Below are 18,044 nucleotides of genomic sequence, written 5' to 3'. Positions count from 1 at the left end.
CAATTGCATCTGCTGTTTATTTCTAACCTGTCACCTCTTTATCGAGTAAGTTGATTGTCGCTAGAGTGGAACGCTGTGGCTAACATAAATCATCGTTTGTTGGAACGTTTGTTAGATAGATCATGTGTCAGAAGCTTATTGAGACAATCGAGTATCTATGCAGGCACAGAGACGATTCACCTGGGAGGATCAGGGAACTTGATGGCTGTGGGAATTGCGGCATCATCCAGAAAACAGAGCACCTGGGCAAGACAACCAAAAGGGATCCATGCTCTGACTGTATTGCGAACGGTACCTATGTGAAGAGAAACGGAATTTGGAAAAAGACCTAGCGGGGCTACGGGGATGTGGGAGGTTGGTGAGAATTGGGTCCACTTTCATAAATCTTATCTATATTTCCTTGCTCGTCGTGGAATTTATGCTTCCAATTTGAACCCTTGCGAGTTGAATCCAAATTGCAGCAGCGACATAGATTATCTATTCATACCGAAATCCAAGAAGAGAGATCACCTGATAAACTAGGTAGTTGCCTGATGTCGGAACAGAAGCAGCAGTGGATCCCGGAGAAGGGATATTGTAAACCCGCATGTATTAGTCATTTTTATGCCCACATAAATTGCCAGATAGGGGCTTTATAGCAATTCAGACTTGTTGATATCCAATTGGTGCGCACCATGTTTTACTAAGCAGTATTTCCGTGTCCTGAGCAAATGGCTTTGCTAGCCTGAAAAGCAAGGCAACAACAAAACCTTGCTGGAACCAATTAGAAGTTACTCTAGGCGACCGCGACCCTTGCGTCGTTTCTGCTCAACCTCCTTGTTCCCTCTTATCTCCGTTCTCGTAACAGAGAAAACCTGCTTCTGGTCTTGCTCCTTAACCATCTCTTCCCACCTGGCATGTCTCATGGATATTCAACACCAATTCCCTACTGTGCATTGGATTTGGAGGGGAGGAATCTCTTTTGTTTACGAGGTCCATCCTCTAATTGTGGTCAAGGTCCCGAAATCTGGAGAGTTTGAGAGGGAGCAACTCCATAAAGAGGTAGAGATATATCGAATATTTTCACAAAATCGGCCTTGTCCGTCTATCGTGCAGTGTTTCCTCTTTTCAGACAACGGCATCTTCCTCGAGTACATGAGAGGTACGACCCCTATTGACAGCAAACAAGCTTGGCCACTAATTGCTCTAATAGACATGTCGCTTTCTTCTAGGATACAAAAAAACCATATTCGAGACCAGGAAACCATGGTGGTCACACAAGTGGAAAAGTTGGAACCTCTGCCCTTGCGAAAGGAATGGATGAACGATCTCGCCGAAGCTGTCGCTTTCCTGGAATCACTCAACCTCGCTCACGGAGACCTACGACCGGAAAACATCCTACTTGATCGCAACCGACTAAAGCTATCCGACTTTGATTGCACGGCCCAAATCGGGACAAATTACGAAGCATGTATGGCTCCATATGGCAGAATACTTAATAGCAATGAGACGGACCAAGGAGAGTGTGGAACTTTCGGTTTCCTGAGCCCTCGGACAGAGCAGTTCGCTCTCGGTTCTTTGTTCTACTTCATAAACTATGGGTTTGAAGTTTATGGGAATCGATGTCTTACTGAGGATCCATACGAGCATGGTCCAAAGGTCGTGGACTTACTACAGAACATGGAGTTTCCAAAATTGGATGGCAATCCACTGATTGACAATATCATCGACAAGTGCTGGCATAACAAATATGTCACGGTTTCACAGTTGGCCGCGCACACAAAAACGCTTTTGAATGAAAGAACTGATGCGGCAGGAAGTAACGGAGAAGGATACAGAGAGGAAGGAAACAGAGAGGAAGGAAACAGAGAGGAAGGAAACAGAGAGGAAGGAAACAGAGAGGAAGGAAACAGAGAGGAAGGAAACAGAGAGGAAGGAAACAGAGAGGAAGGAAACAGAGAGGAAGGAAACAGAGAGGAAGGAAACAGAGAGGAAGGAAACAGAGAGGAAGGAAACAGAGAGGAAGGAAACAGAGAGGAAGGAAACAGAGAGGAAGGAAACAGAGAGGAAGGAAGCAATGGAGTGACAACCCCCATCGAATCATCCTCCCTCGTCTGGTGGCGTGTGGTTATGGGCCGCGTAATTCATGGGTTATGGTATGGCCTTGGTAACTCGTGGACGTCGGTATTACGCAGCACCAACGGCGAGGTAACAATCACTGAGCGAGCTAAAGACGACAACTCTGATGACGTGGATAAAAACCTGGGGGAGGAATTTCTTTATAAAAAGGGTGTCTGCATAGACTTGGAGAGGCGTGGACTTCTTCGTCTACTTTGTTCAGGTGAGCCTGAGCAAATTGGGTTTACTTTTGACTGGTATAGACACAGTCTCTGAGATTGGGTGATTGAATATGGCGTTATAGGATTCCGTGGAAAATGAGACAAGATTCCATGCTGGGAAAGTCCTATGCTTTTCTACTCGTCAATGGGACGGTTATTCTTGGAATTTGTGTATTACCTTGATGTGGAATTTAATCGTTTAAACTGATCAATTGGTCGGCAATATAATTCATTACTTGGGCTGACTTTGGATTCCCGAAAGAGTGCTCTAATGTCCGTATTTGCCATCATTGGGTCGCAAAGAATGATTATATACAGTAACGGTTGCGACCACGTTTGAACTCTTTTGGTCAGTCGCCCTGATCGCCCTAGCCCAGAACGGACAAACACATACGTACAAACAACGAGGCTTGAAATAATACGTGGAACAGCATGATTTATGAAGATGACAGCGTGGTCGCGTTCTATCCTGCAAATGGGTAGCATGGAAGAAATCCTGACAGGTGCCCTACAGAGGGGACATTTCTTTGGCGCCTTAGGGTTCTCTGCACATGACAAGCAAAACATGTGTCCACATACAAGCGTCGCCCAACGACCTGGATGCTCGTAGCAGATCTTGCACCGTAGGTTTTCCCTCAGTTGTATGAGTATCTCTTTTCCTTTTTTGTGCTTGTTCCTTTTCAGGCGAAGTTTGTCCTGGAGCATCCGGTTTCTCTCTCGTAACATCGCGATTTCACCGTCAAATGTGGTTCGAATATTTTTCAAAGCTTCATCCTAGTGCTCAATTAGCCAACGGAAGAAGGAAGTGCTGCGAAAGCTCATACCAAAGTAGACCGCTCCTTCGTTTCTGTTCTTCTTCTTTTCCGTGATGATGTCGAGCCAGTCGTATCATCGATTGCTTCAGCGAGAGCCCTCTCATAATCTAGGTATCTGTAATCCTGCCGAGGGCCTCTTCTAGGTCGTGAAATACGTAGCTCGGGGCTTGGTATTTCATCGTCATCGACGATAATGATCGGGCTCGCCATAGTGCCACTAGTCGCCATTCTGGGGGAGAAAGCCGGTATCACCTCGCAAGATAGGATGAAAATGGAGAACTAGAAGCTGGTGCCAGTCGGGGGAAAGAGGGCCTTTATATATTTGTGACCCAGCATCGACTGAGTCAGCTCCGGGAAGTACCTGGACACTGGTGGCATCGCAATAGTCCAGTCGGTATTGCACGATTGGACGTCAGCCAGTGATGGAATAAGAGCAGGCTATAGCGTTTCATGCGCCACCCCGACAAGACGACAGTGCATATCCATATTTAGCTCGATATTACTCGGCTGACCGAGTACGCCTTGTTCAACAAGCAGGCCGAGACGGGTACGCACGGAGAAGTCTTAATCTCGGACAGCAAAAGCCCTGACACGATTGCAGCCAGGTGATATCGGTCAGCCAATCGTGCCCATGTCGGTAGGCAGTGCAGAGGACTACCGCAGAAGTGATGTGACTACCCTGCCCGTCAATATACTATTTTAAGACTGCACTGTTGAGCCCTGCTTGATGCAGCGTGCAGTATAATACTGCAAGAATGACTCGTCCACTCATCCGCTTGCTCCGATAGCCATTTTGCAAAGCACTGTCCCTATTTCTGGTGAGCCTCATATCTGCGCATCGTCTGCGTCCGGTTGCCACGGAGCTCGTATTGCCAGTCGTTCCGTAGCTCAGGACCGAAGACAAAACGCGCAGGACGCGCCGACATGGAAACAACAGCTACATCGTCGTCGCCAGTCCGCATGAAACCCTGTTTTCCCTAACCGTCCATCTCATCCTCTCCGCCAATCAATCCTAAAGTCAACGGGAGTTCGGCGACGAGGCGCACTCGGTGGCAGGGGCTAGCGGAGCTCCAGAATGTGGGTGCCGAGAGGAAAAACTGCATAAGTCGACGGGAATGAATATTTGCATACGGTCTGACGAGGTCGCCAGAAGAGGTCTTTATCTTCAGAGATCGTTCCTGTTCCTGAGTTTCGACATGGTCGATGTTTGCGGTCATCGTGGAAGGACAGAGCGTCACTGTCAACCCTCACACACTTCGCAATCACTGGCTGACACGTATAGCGGCTGGGACTATCTGGTCATTCATGTACGCTGCCAGTTCGATCTTGGTCCTTCTCGGTCCATCACCCTCTATTTGCACCCCCAAGGCACATTTGAAGCTCCGCTGCATACGGGCGATTGTCTCGAACGAGTGTAGGTGAATGCGCCTGGATGCGCGGAAGTTCGACAACGGACATGTTAGGGGCCGAAACTTCAGGTCGGCGCGGCGGACCAAGTGCAAAGCGCACACGAGGAACGGAGGGAAAGGATGAGCAGAAGGGCGAAAAGCAGCTAGAAAGTTGAAGCGGCGATGAAGGGGACTTTTTTGAAACATGTACGGCGATAGTAACACGCAGGGAGGCGCTAAACCCGAACTGGCACGCTAAACTCTTTTGTGTTATTACAAGTCGCCGGGTTATAGAGCTAACCCTCTCTGCTAACGTCATTGTACTATTAAAACAATTTTGTCAAAACAAGCAGAATCGGTTTTGGCTAGTAACCATGAGGGCCACTAGGAGAAAGAGTGTGTCTTGTAAAATATCTGCCTGGAAGGTCCCTAAATACATGTGTCACGAGGTGTGCTAACCAGAACTAGTTAGTAGCTGGCTGGACCATACAAAGTGGAGTATCTGCTTTGACAAATTTCCCAAAGTCGAGGGAAAATCCATCCAATCCTTGATCTTCTCCACGCGCCATTGGTGGCAGCGGGTACTCCCCCTCCAATACTACCATAATGCCTACCATACTGCCTACTCCACCAATGGGCTGCTCGAGCACCCCTTTGCACCCCTTTGCACCCCTTTAGATGGTATACTTTCCCTCTTCCAGCCAAGGGCACCTTCGACGTGCCCTCATACATAGTTAATCGATTTGCGCAGATTTGCTTTGTTTTAGGGCGCACACGAAATGGACTCAAGAAAGCAGGCGCGGCCTAAATTCTATTCGCATTGTAACCGGTAGCTTGTAAGTCATGCAGATATTGTTGATTCTCTGGGCGCTTGGACGACTCTTCTCCGGCCTATCATTTGCTAAGTGGATGGCGGCTAGATGATGGCCTTTATTGGTCCCGAATCACTGTCAGAATTGATAATGACTTCTGAAGGATCAATTCGAGGCAACATTCGGGTACCAATCCATTCGTGTTCGTGTATTAGCTCCAGTGGTTTGAATCATCAACGGCTAGGGGATTATTAGATAGCATGAGGCGGTGTCATGTTCACCGCCTCATGCTCCAGGTTTCGCATCGCTGCGACCACCCAGAACGGCTTCCTGCGGCCACCAAGACTCGGAAGCAGCGAGCCAACTGAAGAGAGATGGTTCTTGAGTACAAGAAGGGCATTATGAACCTAGCCATAGAGGGCGAGCGCAACAGACAGGCAAATGTGCATTTATGCAAACAAAACACTGGACAGTATTTGGTTTTGTGGACAGGACTGCCGAAACATGCCTTGCTGGTTGGCCGTGGTTGAACTTGGAGGCGCTATTTTGCTTACTTTTCTACTCCACCAGCCTTCTTTCTAGGCCGCCGATTTTATGCCACCGCCTGTCTTTCTTTCCTATGCTTTCACTCCTTAATCTTGAACACATTTATTATCTCGCAACCTAAGCCATCCTCCCTTTGATGCGAACTCAATCAACATTTACGATAGCTTCGAACGTGGGCGTTCGGATCCCTATGCTCTGATGGTCAAAATATCCGAAATGATCAGCTACAAATCTGGGTTGTTTCAATGCGTAGGTGTAACATCAAGAAAGGTTGGGCCCTTTCATTAATTACAGCGACCTCGGGTGAGGTTATTTTGTCGAAGCAAGCTGAGAGAGTATAGTAATCGCTATAGGCGAGTGAGATATAGGATAGCAAATTGGATAGGACCAAGTGGAACCAATCTTGGATGCAAAGGTTGATTGACTCAGAAATGAAGCTACTTTTTCATGAACGGTGATAGAAGCATATGAATACATGAAAAGGAGCAATATCTGTCAAGTTCGAGCTCTTCTAGCTAGTCGCTCCGATCGTCTTGGTTCAAATTGAATCCCCTCATGTGAAAGTTTGCGTTTCGCTGACTCTGCGTGGGAGCTACACGGTAGGTTCTTCCCAACAGAAGCACCTGCTTGATCTGCTGTTTCCTGAGAAATAGTGTCCGCGGTTATCGAAGGTTCACGTACGTTGTTATCAGGTGCAGGCGAATAAGGCTTGCGATCGGCTGAAGATAGTCCTTGAGAGAAGGTGAGGAAGCATTTTGGGTCTACCCCATCCGAGTGGATGATCAGAGCAATACTTCCAAAGAAGACTTCTCTTTCCTCATAATCTGAGGCTAAAGGGGGCCATATTTTATAAAGTTCAACAGAAACTTGGCCAGTGAAGCCGTGTCGCCAATTGGCCCCCTTTTCCCGTTCTGGCAAGACCGATTCCAATATCACAATCCCATCTGCCCGTGTTCGAGATGCACGGACATTAGTACCGTGATCGTCCTGGCGAGCTTTAGGGGAGAAGGTCAGAAAGAATTTTGGGTCTTCTCCTTCTATAGGGACGACCACAGCACCTCGCCCGAAAAGAAGATCGTCTTGCTTAAAATTCTCTAGACTGCAAGGTATATCCGGCGAAAAGGCTGTTCGGATGATCATTTCGTTGACTAAAAGGTTTGTTGGCCAAGTAGCCCCCTTCTGGAAGTCAGGGGCATAGAATCGCATGGTCACTCGGCCTTCTTCGCTTTGTCCTTGTAGCTGTTTGGACCTGTTTGAGTTGCTTGGTAGCGTGTTTTCTGTAAGATCATAGTGTTAGCGACTGTATTGAATAAGTACTGCACGGAGTTACTCACGAGGGGACTGAATCCCATCAAAAAAAGCCTTAGCTTGTTGACAATCGGCATTCCGACAGTGCTCCATATGATCGTGGATCGCCGCAAGTTCATCGCCAATGGCAGCAGATATGGAAGAATCCCAAGTCGAGGCTGTTTTGCCTAAGCACTTGATTTGTGGCACAGCGATGCGGGTCATTGAAGAAATATCAGGCACATTGCGATCCTCCTTAAGTTCCACTGTCTTAGAAGCTTGGTCTTGCTCAGTGCTTTGCTCGCTTCCTAATACTATTTAGCATAATAGTCTTAAATAGCCGTCGGCCAAGCTTACCTCTGTGATCACTCGCAACGTTCTCCCGCCCTGCAGCCCCAAAACTGGGGTATTCCCGCAACGCGTCAAATGAATGCTTAGTGATTTTCAATGCTTTCTCCGACTGAAAACCGTTGGGACTAGACCGCCCGAACGGCTGAAAGCCTTCTGGGTCCTCACAGACTAGCGACCTGGTTGGCACGCGGACAGACGAGGAATCGAGAGCTACATCATCCTTCACCGGAACGGCCAAGTGTCCAGCCGTCAACGTCCCCCAGAATTCCGGTGTAGCCATAATCTCAGTGTCGGCATCAGAGCCAAGTTGATCTGGCTCATCTTGGCACCAACCCTCGTCAACCTGGATCACGATGGGATTGGAAGCCGAGCCCAACGGAGCAAGATCATCTCCGATCACTATGGGATTGGCGTACGTGCCTAACCCTGGGGCAACCATAGAGTCGCACACGACCACTTCTGGCCATTCACACGGCCAAGTCGGTACTGAAGCTTCGGCACATTAGATTAGTGTAATCAATCAGGCTTATAGACTATCTCTTACTGAATATTTCGTGTTCATTCTCTGTAAAAAAGCTCATATTGTCTGTGACCGGTACTAGAGAATAAATCAAATAGGTAAAGAGTAATGTAGAGAAAACTGAGTACTTGGATCAAATCGAAAGACGAAGTTGGATTCTTGACTGGTCTTTCACTAAGTCGGCGGGCGAAATACATGGCTTTATACCTCTCGTCAGACCAATTCCGCGCCTGATCCAGCCTGCAAGTTGGGCACGCCAGGATCGATTTCAAGCTCAGAGAGCAAAAGCTTCGTCAAGATGGTATCCAGACGAGAACTGTCTACGCCAATCGATTCTGTGGTTGATGCACCATGCAGCGTACTAACGCACGAAGGACTCGCCACCTCATCCAATTGATCCAATAGCCACATTGTATAGCGCTATTGCTATTTCTGGAGAACCACAGATCTGCGCATCAGCTGCGTCCGGCTGTCACCACCAGGTCGATTGGGCTCTGTGTGCCAGTCATTCCATGGCACGAGACCGACGACAAAACGCGCTGGACGCGCCGACACGAAGAAAATAGCTTCATCGTCCGCAGTCCGCATGACGCCGTGCTGCAGGACCAGACCCTTGTTCACCCCATCCGTCCGTCTCATCATCTCCGCCAATCGATCATGATGTCAACGGGTCTTCGGCAACAAGGCACACTCGGTGGCAGGGGCTGGAGTGGACTCCGAATGCGGACGAAGGCAGGAGAAACTGTGTATGTAGACAGAAATTGACGTTTGCTAACGGTCGTATGAGGTCGCCTGATGCGCCTTCAGAGGTCGTTCCGGAGTCTCAACATGGCCGCCGTAAAACCTAGCAATCATCGTGTAGAACAGATTGGCACTGTTATCATCTCGCCAACTCTCGCGGACTTCGCAATCACCGGCTGACCCGTGTAGAGACAGTTTGGACGTTCACGTACGCTGACCAGTTCGATCCCGGTCTTCCTCGGTTCCGAAAGGATACGGACGGTATCAGGGAAGGCTGCCAACACTGTTACCCTCGATTTGCGCCCCCAAGGCAAACTTGAAGCTCCGCTGGACACGGGCGATTTTCCGGAATGAGGGAAGGGCGAATACGCCTGGACTTCGCGGAAGTTGGATGACCGACCGGTCGATTGACATGTCAGGGGCCAGAACTGCAGGTCGGCGCGACGGACCAAAGGCAAAAATGCCTCAACTCGAGCGTAATGGTGAGACCTGAGCGGAAAGTCCACGCCAGGGCGAAGGAAAAAGCACCGCAGACTGCGCTGGAGGACTCAAAGGGCCGCAGAGGACCGGCCGGTCGCGCTGGCAAGATAGGGGGGTAGCGGAGCTCGGTGATCCGGATCAATGGCAAAAATGCCTCACTCGCAAGGCGCACACGAGAAACGGAGGGACAGGAGGAGCAGAAGGGCGAAAAGCAGATCGAAGTTGAAGCGGCGATGATGGGGACTTTATAGAAACACGCACGGCGATAGTAACGCGCAGAGAGGCGCTAAACCCGAACAGGCACGCTAAACCCCTTTGCGTAATTCACCGTCACCGGATTATACGGAGTAGTCAATTCTCACTGAGGGTTCGGCCCAATAGTACGCACGCTCATTGGCCTGTCGTGCGCTCACGCAGTGTGTGTCCGCCGGTCGTGACTCCTATCAATGTCGCAGTTCCCACACCGCCATTATTTCGCTCCCAATACATAAGAATGCAGCCAGTGATGTAGAGATTAGGAAGATACCATCGTCGGCTGGCAGGATACAGGGTGGGACCGTGCTATAACGGTCATCCGTGCGGGTCGTTAGCGCCAGACAACGGAGGTTGATCCGTCAACGCACGCTGGGGTTCGCCGTCCATAGTGAAACGCTTCAGTCTCACCCAAAAGACAGAATCCTCACGGTTATTGACTAAATTTTCGGGGAGCCTGTACGCGCCCGCCCCAACTTCAAAATCGTTGCGATACAATCCAATCATTTCGCGACGTGGCAGGATAGTTAGTTAGCTAACGCACCAATGACTAAGGCTGATCAAAATGGCCATTCAATTGTTCTATACTCCGTACGCAGGGAAACTTCCCTGTTCTAGGCGGTCAATCGAAGCGGGTCAAATATTTGAGGACGGATCCGGGATCGGCGCGTATTTTGAAATAGATACGCGCCAATGTGTCATTCGCCAGGAATGTGTTGCGAACGAACCCCAAGTGATGATTTTAATGCTCTTCAAAGGTCAATATTCACCCTGAAATGTGTAGAATTCCTAAGGAAAGTTTTCAGCTTCGACAAGGAGTCTCCAAACGCACATTTCCTCACCTATCAGCCACTGCGTCTCTAGCTCTCAATAGAACGCCGTGGTTAAAACTCGGACAGGATGCCTGGGTGCTTTTCTTTGCTCATGCAGCGACTCCCGCAAAGGCATAAGCCCTTTGAAAACGCACCCTAAGAAACCGATTCCTCTACCAATGACAAGCCGAGTATATCACCTCGCCACAACGACGATGACGGTTCACTTCCTCCCCCATATCCAGCATATACTCCCGGAATCAAAACACTCTGGAGCCCATCAGAGAGTACATGCGAGTAAGTGCCATCTAGCCATAAAAAGTGATTGTTAACATCTCCCTTCAGCATTCTCTTCCTCCATGGGCCGGTCGCTGATCTTGAAACGACGTGGAAAGCCGCAGGCGCTATCGAGCCTTGGCCTATGACCCTCCTCCCGCCACTGGTTCCCACAGCTCGCGTCCTCACGTTTGCTTACAATGAGTATGAGGCTGACTGGCAGCATGTGATTTTGCAAGAATTTATTCTCGACGGCGCGGGGGATTTGCTGAGTTCTCTTCAACGTACCGAGAGAACAACCGCACAGTAAGCCAGCCAAGTCGATCTATGTGGCCGTTGATTAACATCCCCAGAATGAACGACCGATCGCATTTGTCTGCCATGGTTTAGGCGGGCTTGTTTGCAAAGATGTATGCCAACTCTTTGGTTCTGTGAGCTATACTAATTCCTGTGATAGGTCTTGGTAAACTCGAGCACCCATTCAGAGCCTACTTTCCGCAATGTTTTCCTTTCCACCCGTGGTGTTATTTTTCTTGGCACGCCGTTCAACGGATCAGGTCTCGCTAGTTGGCTTCAGTCCGTATCCGATTCCGTTGGCCTCAACAAGCAGGGGTGCTTTGACAGCATCAACTTTCTCAAAGAGTCTTCCAACCTGATTCTTGACCAGAATCTGCGCCACTTGGACATTATAAAGAAAAAAAGCGTCCAGATGGGATTTTCGCCAATAGAATTCACTTGCTTCAATGAAGGGCTGTCTTTGGATTTTGACTCTGTAAGTCACCAAACGAAGGCCTGCTGCCAATTACTGATGCATAGACAATAGATCGTACCGAAAGAGTCGGCCACTCCGCCTCGTTGCCCTGACGTTGGAATCCACCGCAATCAAGTGGACATGACCAAAATCACCAATGCGGATGACCCCTTGTTTAAGGCCATTGGGGGAAAGCTGCGTCAGTGGATTAGCAACGCAGATGCGAAAATAATTTACCACGGAAGTTCTTCACTTGCAAAGCCTCTCCGCAATGCCCACCAGAAAGGAGACTACAATCGCCAGTATAATCTATTCGGCTAAGGTTGGCAGGAGCCCTATGAAGTAGCTCCGGGGCAAAGGTGTGCACGGATTGGTAGGACCATTGCTTGATATTATAGTACCCGGGGCTGTCCTCTTTGTCCGAAGGAAATTGTATGACGAGGAAAACGCAGAATGCGAACCAGGTGATCGTTTTTAGGCGACCGGCATACCATGGCAACCAGTTACGCGCCCTGAATACTATTATAGGCGACAAATTCAACAAGCTGCAAACCGCGAACGGGTCACAGCAATTGAAGTAGTCTGCGACGGATGTTCGCTACCGTCATGGGTGATATTTAAAGTTGTCAGGAATTCCATTTTCACTAGGGCTTGGTAGATGGGGCACCAAAGTACAATGTGCAGCATACTTCACGCCCATTATTCAAGAATCACGACGATCTGCCCAGTAAAATGGTTATGCACGAGAAAAATTTGAAGTTCTTGGTCTAGGCGAACCATCAAAGAAATCCAGTCCGATCTTAGCTCATGCGGATGAATCGCGCTGCATATCATAGCCCACAAGGCCATTCACTCCTTCCCCACCACTCGTTGTTGTTTCATCATGGATTTGTTGGCTTCTAGCCCAAGCTTGCGAGATATCCCTCAACGTCTGGTCACTGACATGGCCGGCTACCTGCAATTTCCGACCACTGGTGTCTCCCCCGATAATTCCACGAATAGGGTATCCGGTAGTAGAAACGGCAACCCGATATGCGCTATAGTTGGACAAACTTACAATGAGACTAGGCACATCGGGTTTGGTAGGCTTGGCAACCAGTTGAGGCGCTGAACTTGAATCGGTCAACCAAATACCACCGCGGTTGACCAACTCCAATAAGTGTCCACAGTAGTTGATGCAGACAAGGACGCTCATGGTTTCGCGCCGGATTTGATTATAGATGCTCGTTGCGGAATGAGCAGATTTATTGGAAGCCAGTGGACTTTTTTGGGTGATATTTTTTGAAAGATCCTGAAGATCATCCAGCACTGCGTATATAAGTTTGGCGTTAAAATTCGAGGCGATTTCATTTGCCTTGTAGCTAGGTTATCAAGAGAAAAAACATTAGTACAGATACCGGACCTCGTATTGAAGCTTCTGACTCACAAGTTGGCAATCTCGATTGCAATCTTGAAAGTTGACTTGTATCCATTCAGAAGCTGCGTAAAATTGTCGATGGTACCCAGAGTGAAGCGCAAATTGTCCCAATCAAGCCCGGATGTCCTGTTGATGCCGCGGTCGGCCTGCCTAATGGTAAACTCTTGCTGGAAGGTTTCGCAAGCTTTTCCACAGTCATCTAAAGGAAGACTGAGCTGCGATACGTCAATTTTAGTAACCGTGCTAGCTGTCTTGCGCAGGGAGTGGAGAACTTTGTCCAACGATTCAAGCTCATTCCCGAGAGTGCGCACACGGAATGGAGGTTTCGCCATTTCTTTAATAATGTTGTGGAGAGTGGAAGTTTCTTGCAACGCGAAATTGATTGGGCGCATAATGTCAATAGGTGGGCCGGAAGTTTCCATTGTGCGAAAGTTCTATATCGAAGGCGGGGAGAAAATAATATATTCACTTCCAAACTTGATAGATTGAATTGGAGCTTTAAATACGCAGCTTTCCTAAGGAGAGCACGGTGCACTGACCGCCTACTGAGAGTGGTTCGGCGGCTAATGGGGGAAACAGGCCTCATCCCATCCCTGTCCCGACCGCGCTAGTACTATAGCAATACGCACAAGGTCGCCGCGGCGCTAATTGGTTGGATATCGGCATCGTTTCAACTTATGACCCTGCGTCTTATTCTCACACTGACATTTCGAGGTGCGTGATTGGGGAGAGGGTTCAGAGTTGGGGTGATTAATTACGGAGTAGAGCACCATTAATTGGATTGGTAGCGATGCAGTAGACCTCGTTTGATTTCGTCGTGAAAAGTGGAGATGAACATTACAGTGACATGGGATTGGTCCATGTGTCACACAATTTTCCTTACGTTTTGTATGTAATATGTGGGTAACCCTTCGACATCGGTACGGTCACTCGAATACTCAGTTACACCGCCTGGGGACAGCTCAACCTGGCCCCTTTTCCATTCGTTCGAGTCCTTTCCTTTCTTCAATCAATCAATCTTTTCTGTATGATTCCGATAGCTCTCATTCGTCTAAATGCATACTAGTCTATACCGATTCAGCTCGCTTTGACAGATTTTCTAGCAGGGTGAAGGCCCGGCAAATCGAAATCCACAGGATATAATTTAGCGCCGTAAATACATAATGCCGAAAAGGATCCTAGGCCCAGACTAGGGAAGAGGAGAACTTCTCGAGACATGGAGCTTGTGAGAATCGCCACAATTTAAAGAGCCCATGCAGTTTTAAGCCAGGCCTTTGTCCTGAAATGTCAATGTCCACCCAGGACAACAAGACCTCATCCATGCAATAATCATAATGATCGGGGATTCCCGCTGCAGGAACATAGGTATTCAATATCTTACTAAAGGCCGGTCTAGAATTCAGGTTCCCCAGCTACCCCTTACCGCCTAGACAAGGGCTGTAACTAACTATGCGTGGACCCGTTTACCATTTAAAAACATGACGTAATTCCCGCATGACCGGGCCACCCCACCGAAAATCGCGTCTTTCTACCTACATACTCATAGTACCAATTTCAACCACCTACCATGCCACCGATTCGCTCTGAATCCTCGCAGAAATTGGTCAATCAGGAGGGCAAGATGCTATTGGCCTTGAAGATCTTAAAAATGGGCGCGTCAAATCTATTCGCGCAGCAGCTACTCTATACGCAATATCACGTTTACGGGCCAGCAAAGAGATCGATGCAGTTTATGCATTCCAACGAAAGTATCAAAGGAGAAGAGAGGAGAAAAGTGGTCTCCAGCTAGAGTTTCTCTCTGGAACACCTTCCTACCCACTCGAGCGCCCTCATATCCCGCGGCTGTGCCTGGTGAGTACCACTGTCTCACCTTTTGCAGTCGAGCAGAATGATTTGCGCTTTATTGACTGGGCCAGCTCAGGTAGTAGTATTCTGGATTAGGAAGGGCGTACTCTAGGAAGAGCAGCCGTTGTATATAAAACGAGGACTCGCTAAGCTACCTCTTTTGAAGTGGTGCCGAAGAAGTTACTGTTTGAGCCCTTGTCTCTCTTGATGAGAATATCAGGTCTTTTTCGAAACTGAAGAATTCCATGGGAACCTTCAGTGGATATGCCGTATCGTCAGAGCGCGCATACGACAGCATGTTCACCCCAACCCAAATAGGGGAAGGCAGGGCCATTTCGGTGAAGTTACTGGCTAGGCGAGTAATATTAGTAACAAGGTAGGCAAGGCGAAGTTTTAGGCTTGCCTTTCCAGTGCTGGGGAAGTGGAAATCATCAGGAATGAAGCAACACCTTTTCTGGGAGAACGCGTCATTCGCGTTCCAGGACGCACTTTGCTTCTTCGGTGACCACAGGCTCACAACAATAGGATTAGCTCCGATTCGCTAATACTTACGAGTAAAAGTGTGCTATATTTGACCAGGCCACAGCTGTTTACCGGAGGCTTTGCTGTGGGGCGCACAGACGAAAAGGTGGAATGCTAGACCATTCCCATGGGCATAGGACAGCAGAGTCATCATTCAAGGCTCTACTTGACGCTGGCATAGACGTGTCTTTGCCCTAGCGTCAAATACAACGATAAATGATATTCTCCGGGCATATGCAGGTACCATTCATGCTTAAAGAGGCTTCTCAGGGTGATGACAATTTTTTACACGTGAATTATGAGGTTCAGATGGCCCTATGCAAGCTTTGAAACCCACGAAAATTCAGCATTCATCGCGCCGCTTTGGCTGATACATTTCGATGGAATTACGCATTGATAATTTAAAGTGACCCAATTCACAAGTTTCAGTTATCCCATATGTCTGCAACTCCACCCACTTAGTGCGAATTTCCGTTCCGTGTTTTGAGTCTTGCCGAGCGTCGTGGCAGTTTTTGGACATCTGAGCGTTTAGTTCTCGGAGAAGCCTTCTATGAAGAAAGTGTTTTAGCGGTAGAGCTCACTATGTACCTGAGCGATAAGTATGAGTAAATTGAGCTTACCTTAATCTTGTTACGAGATTGTTGAATGCGAGGCGGCTGTTTGAGAGCCAGAAAGCCTGGTCTTTTGGCCTTTGGAAGGGTGGAAAAGTCGGGGACCTTGGCTTGTAGCCTTATTGTTAGCCGTCGATTGCTTCGCATAGTGGAGTACATACTGGTATCAGCCCCAGGAGAAATCTGACAAAGTTGACTCCGCGAAACCCAAACGAAAACATGGAGGCTATCTTTCTCTATCTCATCACCCACAACACCCGGCATGATCTTTGCAACTGGTAGGCGAACGTCCTCCAGCTCATACTTTACAGCGAGCCCCTCGGTGCACCAGTTTTTTATGTCCTGATCAACCCGAAATTCCGCCCCTGGATTGCGGCAGAGGTGTCCGGAATATCTTCCGCGGTAATCCTTGGTGACAGACGCTTGCGCTTCAATTAGGTATTCTCCCGCGTCTCCTCTATAGCAAACGACTTTTAATATCGTCGTCAGTGTAGCCAAAAACGGCGCTCTCTCTGCGATCTCCTGAAACTAATATCGATGTTTGTTAATAACAGGACTTGAAAATACCAAAGGGCCGACGCAGAACTGACCGAAAAATTAAAACTTTCCATGGTTCTTTTCGGAGAGGGTAGGTTTAGGCACTGGTTTGGTAGAATGGGAAATATGTTTGACATGACCTGACCATTTCGTTTTTATAATCCCAAGCGATCTTACATAATCCGGAAATATCACCTGCATCTATAGCGTTGGGGCTGTGCTGGCCCCTGAACCCGGATAAAATGTTAAACCCATGTCTGATAGGATGCGACTACAAGGGCGCTCTATTAATGCGCAAAATGATAGGGGCGGGAGTCTATTTGTGAAAGCATTCTCCAGGGTACCTTTAATTTACTTAGAATCTACCATAGTAAGTTTTGATAGAGTTTTCGAACAAGGACGATAGAGTTGTGATTGGAGACCGGTCCATGTCTATCGTGTTGCCTAAGGGGACAGTCATGCCGGATCCCATACCTCTCTATTGGAAACGCGGCATCACTTTGATCGCAAAATTCGCACAACCGCAACCAGTAGAAGCAACAATGGAGACTATCAAGACCATGAGGAGCACGACTTTTGCCTACCTGCAATCCCTGAGTTCGCGTGTACAAGCCCCGTCGCGCGATTTCGTGGTGCTTTGCGTGCCCATTACCCCCCTGGCGCAACTGGAAGAGTGGATACACAGATATGGGGGAACTGAAAATGCCGTCGATCTCCACTCGCGGGAGACAATCTCCGCAGAGGGCATCATTCGAGACACAGAAAATTACGGCGAACTGTGCTTGTTCAGAAGGTGGATCTGTGAGGAAGACAACCGGATCTATTTGGAATGCCAATCGCTTCCCCGTAGGCGAAATTTTCTGCAGATTGGCAATTTGCGGACTGCACTGCCGAAGATACGGGTCGTCCCGGCATCAGGTTGCACTGTTGATAAGCTCCCTGCGGCGAAAGCCATGGCCGGACGTTTGATTCCTGCTCAGCTCAACCGATTTGAAGCAACAATCGTCGCAAACCAATTGAATGACACTATCCTCAAAGGCGTCGGGATCCAAGACCTCAGCCACATCATCACGGCAAACACTGCGCCGAGTGGGTTGACGACGTGGCGATCGGCGCGGAATCAGACACATACTACGACAACATCAAGCTGCTAGAGAAGGTGCTAGGAAGGGCAGAGCAGTGGGCCAAACGACACGCAGCAAGGTTCGCACCCGATAAATTCGAACTGATTCACTTCACCAACGCAATTGAGAACGACATAATCCAAGAACCGACTGCAACCAATATTGGATCCGATATCTTCGACTTCATAACACAGCACCCCGAGGGCAACGACCAGATGCCCGTTCAGTACAACGACTTATCAATACAACCAACACGATCTGCTAAATACCTAGGTGTCTGGCTCGACAAACACCTCGATTTCAACACACACCGTCAAAAGCTACTGGCCAAGGCCAACGGCAGCCTCGAGGCCCTCCAGGCGATGACAGGATCGGTGTGGGGAGCCTCACTGGCGGCAATGCGAAAGGTCTACCAGGCAGTGGTGGTGCCACAGATGTTCTACGGGATATCTGCGTGGTATTGCCCTGCAGCTAGATCTATACCCGCTTGGGAGATGAAACGCATTGTCAATGAGTTTACCAAGGTTCAACGGCGTGCAGCGATTCTTATCAGTGGTGCCTTCAAATCTACCAGTGCGGCAGCTCTCAACGTCGAGCTGTTTATAACACCAGTTCACCTACTCATGGACCAGCTCATCC

General features: G+C 48.7%; 4 protein-coding genes across 4 annotated transcripts; 2 read left to right on the top strand and 2 right to left on the bottom strand.

Moving 5' to 3' along the window:
* Positions 1 to 903: 903 nt before the first annotated feature.
* Positions 904 to 2,373, top strand: N7473_011088 (uncharacterized protein; the record flags this gene model as incomplete). Its single annotated transcript, XM_057157027.1, has 2 exons — positions 904 to 1,798; positions 2,063 to 2,373. 2 exons carry the CDS (start codon positions 904 to 906, stop codon positions 2,371 to 2,373), a joined length of 1,206 nt encoding a protein of 401 aa, XP_057004321.1.
* Positions 2,374 to 10,743: 8,370 nt separating this feature from the next.
* On the top strand, positions 10,744 to 11,670 carry N7473_011087 (uncharacterized protein; the record flags this gene model as incomplete). Its single annotated transcript, XM_057157026.1, has 4 exons — positions 10,744 to 10,904; positions 10,952 to 10,982; positions 11,056 to 11,370; positions 11,422 to 11,670. 4 exons carry the CDS (start codon positions 10,744 to 10,746, stop codon positions 11,668 to 11,670), a joined length of 756 nt encoding a protein of 251 aa, XP_057004320.1.
* A 484-nt stretch (positions 11,671 to 12,154) lies between these two features.
* Positions 12,155 to 13,188, bottom strand: N7473_011086 (uncharacterized protein; the record flags this gene model as incomplete). Its single annotated transcript, XM_057157025.1, has 2 exons — positions 12,155 to 12,710; positions 12,776 to 13,188. 2 exons carry the CDS (start codon positions 13,186 to 13,188, stop codon positions 12,155 to 12,157), a joined length of 969 nt encoding a protein of 322 aa, XP_057004319.1.
* Positions 13,189 to 15,591: 2,403 nt separating this feature from the next.
* On the bottom strand, positions 15,592 to 16,355 carry N7473_011085 (uncharacterized protein; the record flags this gene model as incomplete). The annotated part of the gene is made up of 4 exons (XM_057157024.1): positions 15,592 to 15,681; positions 15,754 to 15,854; positions 15,906 to 16,272; positions 16,335 to 16,355. The coding sequence occupies 4 exons, from the start codon at positions 16,353 to 16,355 to the stop codon at positions 15,592 to 15,594; spliced, it is 579 nt and encodes a 192-aa protein (XP_057004318.1).
* Positions 16,356 to 18,044: the final 1,689 nt, after the last annotated feature.

Source organism: Penicillium subrubescens, assembly GCF_028828155.1.
Source record: "Penicillium subrubescens strain IBT 31985 chromosome Unknown utg000008l_segment0_segment0, whole genome shotgun sequence".
Taxonomy (NCBI): Eukaryota; Fungi; Ascomycota; class Eurotiomycetes; order Eurotiales; family Aspergillaceae; genus Penicillium; species Penicillium subrubescens.
Note: the sequence above shows the minus strand (reverse complement) of the source record. Positions and strands in the feature narration are given on the sequence as shown.